We start from the raw sequence: 11,348 nt of genomic DNA, 5'->3' as shown, positions 1-11,348 counted from the left end.
GATACATCATGCACAATTTCCCACTAATATAGTCGAACTATATACTTAAAGTTTTACTACTTCTACTGCTAAAATAAGCAGATAAATAAATATAATAAAACAAATAAATTCCTTCAGCATTTGCTATTGTCACCTAATAGTAAATAAGTTTTGGTAATTTGCAGAAATAAAATTTTACAATTCTTCAGCCAGGAAGGACGTCCATGTAAAGCGCAGACAAGCGGCACAAAGGGTGTGCTTTGATCTGATACAGTTTGCCTTGTTAAATTCTTAAATGTAGCAAATCGTCTCTGTCTGCCTTTATGTGAAAATCACTGCACACCACAGATTTATAGTATATGTTACAATCTATAAATTTGCTGTAACTAGGCAAAATTCTGACCAAACAGCAAGGGGGAAATAAATGCATGAAATGAGAGAGCCAGGCTTGACTTCTCAAGCCTAGATCCAAAACATTGCATCTACTCATCCCTGGACTAACTGCTATGTCAATGAATTGCTACAAATGAGAAGGATTTGCTGGCGGTCATTTTCGATCATCCTGCAGCATCTCTCTCACCTACTTTGTAGTGTTCTCAATAATAAAGCCTTGTTTCAGGAGCAAAAAAAAAAGAAAAGAAGAAGAAGCTGCCCTGTTCTTGCTTCATGTGATACATCCTGCATCCAATTATAGGACATATTAGGCTAATTTTCTCACAGTGCTGCATTTGCATTCTGTATGAGACAGGCGACAAGGATGTCAGTCATTAATCATTGCGCAATGAGGGCTGTCAGAGCATTGTCATGCTTGTCAAATGTCTGCTCTCTAAACTCCCTCCAGTTATCAAATCCAGATCTCTGACCCACCTGCAAAGCTTGACAGAGCTGGAGGTGACCTCTTTCGAGCAGGTAAAAGCATGGAGTGGCGGAGGTGTATAGATGTGTGCGTTTATCTGGTTTCCCTGTCCTTCCTTTTACGCTTGCCCTATGCCAATCTCTCTTTGCATGTCATGTGTGAGTGACTGTTTTGTCGAAAATCTCAATTATCTAATCACCAGGTTTGCTGCTTGTGTTTTTGGGCTTTTCGTAACCAGTAAAAGAATAATGGGAAACTGAGTTTTAACAGAGGCTGGTGATTGTGAACAAACATAAAGAACAACCTAGTGATTAGATTTCAGCCATGGCAAAACAACAAAAAATACAACTTGCGTTTTTGCAGTCAGGTGACACTAAATATATGCCAGAAGCACCAGATCTGAGAAAATGAATTGTTTGCACTATTCGAATCGGCTTTATGTCACTTCTCCTTTTTGGGTTCTCGAAATAACACCCTGGTGTCCATTATCTGCACGCATAATTGCTATATTGATTTTCCTTGTTGCTTCTTTCTTTTCATCCCGCCATGCTTTCACTTGCCATTGTGCCAAAGATGTTTTTGAAAGTAAAGGTTGATTGCCAAGTATAATACTGTTTTGGAAGGACAAACTGTATCATTGCTTTTGCATATTTGGCCCTAATTACGACATACCACACACATTTAGTGTTACTGCAATCTGTTTTCACAAGCCCACTGTAGTATTTTTATTTTTTTAAGTCCATTACATGTCATGGTAGGATACATAGATAGATGGATAGATACAACACAAAGTAAAGAGACATAACAATCTATTAATGCTTTCACTATCAGTTTAGTAATACAGTAGCAATGCAACAACAAATAAAACATCTATCCCTGGAAACTGATTATATATTCAAACCTCAAACACACCCTGCGTTAACATTGTTGTTTTGTTTGATCTTCCGGATTTCAAAGAGGAGGGAGAGGCATCCTACCATCGGATAGACCCTGACAATAAACTCCATGGAGGAAGAGCTTCAGGGACTTGCTGCCTTAACTGCAGGAAAGCTGCATGTGTGCGGAACACGAACAGGCTTGTCAGGCTGCCCTGTGATACTGTCTTTAGATGCGCACAAAGAACTCGCAGTAAAAGCAGTTTCACTAAAGTACTTCCTCACTGCGAAAGGGGCACAGTGTGAACTTCGTTTCTTTTCATTACTTATCAGGCGAGCCAACCCTTCAAACATCTTTTTTCTGCTAGGTGCCACAACCCTGAGAAAAGCAGCGCTAGTGATAGATGTTATTAATCAATTTAAGGGAAAAAAAACACAATCATTTTTTTTTTTTTTAACTAAGTTTAAAAGCTTAGTCAAGCTGTGGATGTATTCGCTGTGTGGTCTGCATGATCTGAAACGCTTTACTCCAAACTAAAAACCTCAAACCTTTTCACAAGTCTTTCCATTATATTTGTACAGCCAGAGTTTAACACATTTGTCCCTGGATCTCTGATGACTTTTGATTCTAATAATCCTCCGTTTATTCCCGTCTCTCCTACGAGGGGGTCAGAATTTTATATAACTCAGTAGGCGCATTGCTAAATACTTACACAACAAATGACATTCCTATCATCAGCAGCTGCAGTTTGTGCTTCACTAGGAAATATTAGCATGTCGAGTGGGTAAACTTAAATGGTAACCCTATAACATGCTAAGCATACCGGGTTCAGATAAAGTGTTTCTCTGCAGAAATAAACAGAGTACCAGGCACTGAAAAAAGTCATTCATTTAAGCTATGCTGCACCAAGGAAGAAGAGGCCACAGTACGTTAGAATTAAGTATGTAGTGGATTATAATGCCTTCCATATAATTTATTGTTCACTTATACTTTCTTATTTTTCTTACTGTGTGGAATTGGGGGGATTGACTTTTAAAACAATAATAAATCCAGTATTTATATCACGGGTCATTAACAAGGCTGGTTATTATGATCACCCTGAGCCACTGTCTCCAAGCTCCCATATAAAGAACTTTAATGATTTGGTTTATTTTAAAACAATGCAAATAATGTTTAACACTAAATTGAAGTTATTTAGGATTTTTCTCAGTACAGGAGCGTAAGTAAGTCATTTGACAGATTTTTGTATTTTAACTTAATAAAAAGAACTAAAAAGAGATTAAACAAAGATGTATTTCTGTTGTTTGGGTTAAATTGTGGACTGATGCTGATACGTGCATCAAAAAGTGCAATTGTTTGTGGTCTTCAAAGGAAGGCTCTACAAATATGTTTTTGCAGGTTACGTGTGAGAATATTGTTGGTTATCTGTTGTCGATGTAATTTCTTTTTACGTGGAAAGGGTATCTTTATGAGAAGAATATAGGCCTATAGGTATTATTTGTAATATAGCTATGGATGTCAAAGAAATTATTTTGCACAGTCTGGGTGACATGTAATAAATGAATGAATAAATAAATATCAAATATTAATAATAAATGTCAAATTTTGGTACATTCCTAATAAATTGTTATAGGTGGATTAACTTGTAAAACTATGCGAATGCTAGATCTCATGACAGTGGGTTCTCAGATGTGACCAAGTTTTTTAAGCCAAGTATTTTAAATAAAGACACACAAGCAGCTGCACACATTTTATCTTGCGTTAATGTGTACTGATTCCTATCAGTAATTGCTCTCTAATGGCAGGTGGAGAGGGTGGGATCTGGCATCGCGGCAGCTCTCCAATGTCCAAGAGAACAAGGTCCTTGTTAATTACTACCAATTACCACAAATTTTGGCTAATCATTTGAATCCTCTGCGATGGTGATAAAGAGTCATGTTTCTGACCTTCTTTCAAAGCATCGCACAAATAGTCGACTGAGATCATATTGAATTCAGATATTCAGAGAACTTCCCCATAAAGTTAGGAAAAGTGTCATGGTGCTCATGGGTGACTTTTTCTGCTTTACTAATAGAGAGACTGTAAAAATGAACTAGCCATGTGAAAAGACAATTCATTTCTTTTTTCCCTGTTACAGGAGAAAAGAAAGAGTCCACAGATTTCTAATCATTTACTGTAGATTCAGAGCTATCTACTTATGCCACCTAGAAATAAAGTGAAGGGTTCTGTATGAGATCCTAGCAGTAATTTCAGCAAAGTGTCCCTAAAGGTTAAACAGAGATGGGGAAGAAACTATCTTAGACCTCTATCTGCTCAGTGCAGAATACTTCACAGAAACATTTCCAGCATGATAGAGATGCTTTTAATGGTTTTGTCACGTAGGCAGATGCATCTGTTGAAATATGTTAACAGTGCTTTGCTTTTTGTCTCTAATTTTTTTTTCTTAATTTAAATGTACAAGTGTTGATTTCTTTCACTTAAATTAATTACCTTATGTCTCTGCTGGAGATCATCATAGGTAGAAAATAACAAATAATATAGAAAGTTGTTTTTCTGTTTTTAAGCACACTGCTTTTGTTGTTGTTGCTGTTAATATTCTTAAGGCGTCCCAAGACAGACATCTTTTCTCTTCGAAATCCTTTACATTACCTTTACATAAGCCAGTGGATTCTCTCTCCAACATTTCTCTTTTCAAAAGTTGGATTTTGTCCTTATACTTTTATTCCAGACACCTCTTTTTCACGGAGGAAAAAGTTCTTGTTTTATCCAGCTAGTGACCTTATTTTTATAGCCATCCTGAAATCTTTGAGTATGTGTACACTCAGACGCCCCTTGGATGTCGTTGGCATGTCTCCGAAGCAATTTTCTCAACTATGAATAATTCACCAGATATTATTCCAAAGGTCATCTTATAGTAATTAGTACCCTGCTGTTGACTAAACAGCCTCTAGGTACCTGATGGCCAGTTTAATTACAATTTGAAATGAGTGTACTGTTTGACAATCTCTATATGTTCTCCTGACACTTCAACAGATGACACCTTGAGAACTAAGTAGGCTTACAATAAGTTGGTGCTTGTTAGCAGATGGGAATGAGGGTGTGGGGTGTATGTGTGTGTGTATGTGTGTGTGCATGGCAAGCATTCAAGTCACTGTAAGGATCACAAAGTTCTTTCTGTTCAAATATGCAGTAATTACTGGAAATGCAGATTTGTGTAGTTGGGTATGTGTTTTGACAGTGCAGACATCCTTGGGACTTTCACTGTCTCATTATTAACCAATTACCATGGAAAACTAATGGGGCAGGTCAAAGCCAGCTCTCTTAAGGAGATTGGGGACTGAGCATATGCTGAAGATGCTACGAGATGACACAGTCCAGAAAGGCTTTGAAGTCTTACAAGCTACATGACATGACTCTTTGTGTCACACAAGTTAGGAGTCAGTGCCAAGAGATCCTGTCATGTCCTGTTGTTGTGAGCATCAATAGTGTACTGTATGCCTGAGGTTCCCCCTCTGAGGTCTTGTGTATTCATGAAAGTATAGTGGATAAAGCATTAAGCCAGAAGGGCCTCAGGTAGAATTCATAGCCCAAGGGGATTGTTACAGTTTGCCTTTGAGGCATCAAAGTTCTCATGGATGGATAGATTGAGAGATGAGTACTTCGCTGATGGATGACAGATGCATGGAAGACAAATACACCCGGTAAAGTTGCATTAAAAGCAACAACAACAACAATAATACATTTTATTCACTTATCCTAAACCTAAATTAACTACTCGTGTGTTCATGACACAGTCCTGTTGTTGTCTTCAAATGGTTTCAAATCATACTTTGGTGTTTCACAAGAGGACTATTTGGAAATAGGAGTTTTTTCTGCTGTCTTATTTACTGTTTTCTTCATCTTCTATATGCAGTTTCAGCAAACTTTGTTTAAAAAAAACCATACAAACAGTATTTTATGTGTCATGGGGTGCAATGCATGCCTGGTGGAAATACAGTCTTAAATAGATGCGATGGGATTGCAACTTAGACACATTTTCCTGTGTCCTATGGTCGTTGTCAAGATATTGTTCAACAACTGATTAACAAGATAGATTATGGAAGGGCCACTGGGGAAAAAACAAAAAGAAAAACTGGGCATGTCTTTTTTTTTCTTTTTTTCCAGAATTCTGAGAAAAAAGTCTGAATTCTAAGAAAAAACTCAACATTCTGAGAAAAAACTCAAAAAATTATTTTTTCTCAGAATGTTGACTTTTTTCTCAGAATTCTGAGAAAAAATAATTCTGATGAAAAAAGTCAGAATTCTGAGAAATTCTGACTTTCAGCAGAATTTTTCTCAGAATGCTGACTTTTTTCAGCAGAATTATTTTTTCTCAGAATTCTGAGAAAAACGATTTTTTTTTACTTTAATCTCAGAATTCTGACTTTTTTCTCAGAATTCTGGAAAATAAGAAAAAAAAGAGGTTGTCTCAGAATTCTGAGATTAAAGTCAGAATTCTCTTCCTTTATAGATTGATGGATAGAGAAATTCTTCAAATTTTGTGTCTAGATCTTTCTGAGTCACTCACAAATTATGCATGTATTATTGTTACAATGCTTATTCTAATCTTCTTAAAATTTGCCGCTGACAACCCTTTATAATATCAAAGTAAAAAACAACAAAACTATTTAAAACTTACCGAAAACCACAAACTAACTTAAACTAAATTGAAATCAAAAATTAGAAATTAGATAAAAAACAAATAAAAGATACAATCCGACAGTTGCACTGGGTCTTATTCTGCCACTTGGTACAGTCTGAACTGCTGAATTGCAAGTGATCAACAGCAGTTGAACTATTGGAATTGTTTCCACTGGTTTCAAAGTCTCTCTGTCTGTTTGTCTGTGAATTAGGCAGCAAAATGGAAAAAAAGTCTTGTTGCATTGAAATTTAGGTGATTTTGCTTTTTTAGGCGACACCTTGACAGTGCAGTTTAAATTTAGGTGAATCAGCTTCTCAGACAGCATGCTGAGGTGTGAATTCTTTACATTATTTCCTCAGAAGTGCTAATTTGCAGAAGTGAAAAAAAAAGGTGACATGTCACTTCCCATTTGATCGATCGTCTATCATTAGCTTGTATTTGTCATAATTGGAATATGATGACAGTATGCTCTCACGTTGCTTTGCTGATACACCACTGCTCTTAGAAAACCTTATCAAACAATAATTAACAGTGAAGGACAAACATGATCCATTAATTCTTCAAGGACTCAATATTTAATGGCTCAAGTAAAATTCAATGACAGGAAAAATCATTTCACCATGTAAGTTAATTTTTTTCATAGATTTATGTGGGATATCTTACAAAGGCATAACAACACAGACTGTATAGCTTTAACTAAGAAATACAGATTCGCTGGCAAGCACTGAAGCCTTCTCTCAACGCAAACTTGACCTGACTCACTGATGACTAATTTACAAGCATATACTTAAGTCTTATATCGTATTTTGATATAGTTTTTTACAAGATACATTAGTGTACATAAAATACTCTGGCAATGTACATGCCAGTATACACACCCACCCACGCATACATGCAAGGAAATACACGCTCTCTCATTTACACACATACAACATCACTTGTTAACACTTTCAAACACACCCTCATTGATATTATGTATCAATTTACATTACAACTGAGATTGTCATCTCCTCAGTTCTCACTTTTTTCCCTTTTGCAGTTTTTATGAACAAAGTGATTTATAGAATTGAAGTAGGCTTTAGTATTTACCATGTGTGTCTTTCCAGTTTGTGACCCTTATTACTAGTTCTTAGGGGTACTGCTATGTACAGCTTAAATTCCGGTTTACCTGACAGTATAGATGTATAGATAGATTTGTGTGCACGTAGGCGTAAGTGGTATGCACACGTCACAAGGATTGACCATGTACACGGTGTAACATTGGTTTGTTCCATAAGACAGACAAACGTGTAAAGCAGTAAACATCAATACTGACATCAATTCTAATGACTGATGCATGAACCACGTAGTCAAGTGTCAAAAGGCCTTGTGGAAGTTCAAACAGTTCATGCAGTTTATGACACAGCTTGACATGTTAATCATGAAACACATTTCGAATAGAAATAGTCTTAAAATAAAAAGGAATCCTCATCTTTATGTATAGCGTCGTCTCTACATCTATTGCTAGGGCGTAAGAAATTTAAAAAACTCAAAAGTAATAGTGAGAGCAGAATCATGCAAAGTCGACATTTAGTCTTTCCATTTGATGTTTTTTAACGGATGAAAATTTTTGACACAGAGAGAGTACTTACTTAAAAAAAAACAGGACATTCATATGGTATGCACTTTGTTCTGAAAATAAATAAAACACCACTTTGACCCGTGAGAGGACATAAGATATAACAAAATGAATGCGGGCACACAACAATAATAAAAGAAAATCATATTTTTGCAAAAAGCAACATCCTGCTGGTGTACATTCATGCAGTTGCTATAGTATTCCCTCTAAAAGTAGTATTTCATGTAGTCTTTAATGGATCTGCTGCAATATTACAGTACATAGGAGTTATGTAGGCAGAGTAAGTCAAAACACAGGGTACAGTTAGTATTGTGCTCACGTTGCATGTGTGACTGGGCAGTGTATTTTAAACAATCACATTTTTATTACAGTGTAACAGTGTGTTAACTCATACATGTTCTCTTAGATACACTCTTTTCATGATATGAGAACAGTACAGATTTACCATATTTAGAAACAAGCTGACATTACCTATACTGATTGAATTAATTAATGGGTACATTTCTTAAAAACCTAATTCTTATTTTGGAAAAATGTTACTAAGAATTTTTTTTTACCCTTCACATAGCTGTAGACAGAACTTGAAAAGACTTTTAATGATTTTGAGACAGGTTTTGGATTAGACGTTGTGATGGCAGATATGAAGTGCTGGATCTGTATTTGGCAGAGATAAAATTCCAATTTTCAGTGACATCATGATGTATGTTCCTTTTGATATGTGCTCCTTTTGATTAAAAATGCATTGTTCATATCATTGTGCGATGCCCGCCCCCCCCCTCCCGCACTCCTACACCAACACCAGTGGAATCATATGAAATGAAAATGATAGAGAAAAGAAAATGAAAGTATTAGTAAATAGGTCGAAATTGGATTCCCAAACAGGGCAATTTCCATCAGTGTATGTTTATAGGAGGATTTAACTTTTGAATTTGATTCATTTTCATAATTGACTAAGGTGAAATTGAATTGCCCCTTCTTTTTTTATTTTTAGTCCTTGACGCCGTTCCTTTAAGTGATCGTTTCACAAAGTCTCTGATAAATCCCCTTTATAAGGATAAGAGCTCTGATCTGAGAGAATAGGTGTGGCAACTAATAGCATACTAACACAATTTGCCTTGCACCCTCCCTTGAGAATACCGTGTTGCATTATAGATTTAGGCCTGTTCCCAATTTGCAAGGTGGTACTACAAAATGAATCACATGAATCATATACCTGATGATGTAGACACCTGGCTTGGATGTTACAGGCAAGAAAAATGGATATCAGCAAAGTCACTTATTGCTGTAGCAATAGATTATACTGCACCCAATCTGTTACAGCAGGAAGTTAGTCTGAAGTAGTTATTATCATCAGTACAATTTGCACACACCGGCAGTGATGTAGTGTGTTTATCGAACCTTGTGAGCGACAGCCTGCAGGGAGGGCCTTTCAAATAGTACCGATGCCTATTCTTATGATAACTGCCAAAATAACATTAACATCAATAATTCAGCTAGACTCAAAGCCCTGAAGAAATTTTTGCTCCCTGGTCTATTATTCCAGTGTCAACACATTGTAAAAACTGATAATAGAAACTTTGCAGTGTAACTTAGTGAAATGAAAACAGAGTAGTAATTAATAGCAGGAACACAGGTGTTAAAATACAGTGGGAATAAAGGAAGTGTTAAGCTGCTTTTGCTGTGTTATTGTCACCTTTACACTTCGTCTGCACACGTAGAGCATGTTTTAGGAAAAGCAATAGATTTAATCCAAACCTCCAAACCACAATGAGGGTCACTACAGAGATCACACATCAAAGTAATTAGACTGAGAATTTCATAATTGGCTCCAGAGCTGTTACCATTTGAATGTTTCTCAGCAGCAAAATGAGAGAAATAGAAACAAAAAGGAAGAAAACAGAGACGACATTTCCAGAGCGCATCTGTCTGCTCCTTTCAAGGCTAAGCTACTGCGACAATGCTAAGTGTGAACATTTTCTTAATAGAGTTGGCAGGCATAGAGCAATCACCACATATGAAAAAAACAAAACAAAAAACGTATGTGTATGTGCAACGCTTTGTGTTTGTGGGTTTTTTTATGCATTGGTCCAGGGTGAGAATGTAGAATTGTAGAATTGTAGAATGCAAAAGAATGCAAAAGACGAAGATGCAGCACTGTCTACTATTGGCCCAGTTATGCTTTGTAGACATTTTTTTATCCTTCTGAAGCCCCTTGACCAAAATAGTCTTCTAAAACATGTCCAGACAAGACAAAAGAAACATATTCCTCCACCAAAAAGGTTTGTGCCATGTGCTTTACAAAGCAATACTTCACTAGAACATCAACAGAAAAAAAAAACAAAAAAAAAACATCCACTCAAGAGTTTGTAATTAGCATTTAGCCCAATTTAGCTCACATAACACAAAGTACTGCATTTGCTTTTGCTTCTGTGCAGGGAAATTGTCTTTTGGAATGCACTTACACAAAACTAAACCCAAGGAGCTGAAGGTGTACACTGGCCTTTTTTATCGCTAAGCAAACTTCACCAAACAGAAAGCAAGATTATCCTTTTTTTGTGATGGATCTACTTTGGCATATAACCATTTATTTATTATACATGTGTCTTCTATGTTAAGACTTGCTTGCTCCTTCCTCGCTTGTCAGACTGGTTTCACATGATTTCTTTTTTTAACATCATCATAATTATCTCCAATCCATTCTCAGATATCTTAATTAGTGAAACTGAGCTTGAGCTGGTCATTGAGCTGGTCAAGTTATTCCAATTATGCATACCCCACAAATACGCATACATACTAATCTAATAGTTGTAGGCCATCTTTGGATGGAGTCACGTGTATGCTAAGCCAATGAAGATCCGTGTTTTACTATTACAACTGGTTCTCACGTAAGAAAGAGCTGCCGCCCCCACCAGTCTGCTGCCCGGGAGAGGAGAAGCTTGCCAGGGGAATGACCTTGATGGGGTCCTCCTTCTTACTGCAGTGTCTATCCAGGGTGTTGTAGAACTGTGGACGATTGATCCCTTTGTCCAGTTCATCTTTTTTGGGCACAGACCTGCCCAACGTATGGCGGCCATCCATGACCCCCATGCTGCCCATGTTAGCTTTTATTCCCCGGGCACAGCTCTGCTGGAAACCAAAAGAGGGGAGGGCAGCAGTGATGGCAGTAGTGGTAGGGGTGGAGATGGGGCTGTTGCTGCCAGGACCCTGGAACTGGGCCAGGGCTGGGGGCATCCAGCAGCTGTCAGAGTGGCCTAGTATTAGACACTCCTGGGTACAGGTCTCAGAGGCCTCAGCCAAGGCTTTCTGCAGGTTTACCTCGATGGCTGTAAAAAAGCAGA

General features: G+C 37.1%; 1 protein-coding gene across 2 annotated transcripts in view; it reads right to left on the bottom strand.

Moving 5' to 3' along the window:
* Positions 1-6,956: 6,956 nt before the first annotated feature.
* Positions 6,957-11,348, bottom strand: part of pcdh11 (protocadherin 11) — a 133,213-nt gene continuing 128,821 nt past the window's right edge. For both annotated transcript variants that reach the window (XM_005723119.2, XM_005723120.2), the window contains exon 7: positions 6,957-11,333. In XM_005723119.2, coding sequence (XP_005723176.1) covers positions 10,879-11,333 — 455 coding nt within the window. In that variant the 3' untranslated portion in view covers positions 6,957-10,878. The remainder of the gene's footprint in view (positions 11,334-11,348) is intronic.

This window comes from Pundamilia nyererei, unplaced genomic scaffold (genome assembly GCF_000239375.1).
Source record: "Pundamilia nyererei isolate P.nyererei 1_Seehausen unplaced genomic scaffold, PunNye1.0 scaffold00008, whole genome shotgun sequence".
In the NCBI taxonomy this organism is placed as follows: domain Eukaryota; kingdom Metazoa; phylum Chordata; class Actinopteri; order Cichliformes; family Cichlidae; genus Pundamilia; species Pundamilia nyererei.
The sequence above is the reverse complement of the archived record's forward strand: the minus strand, read 5'-3'. Positions and strand labels throughout refer to the sequence as shown.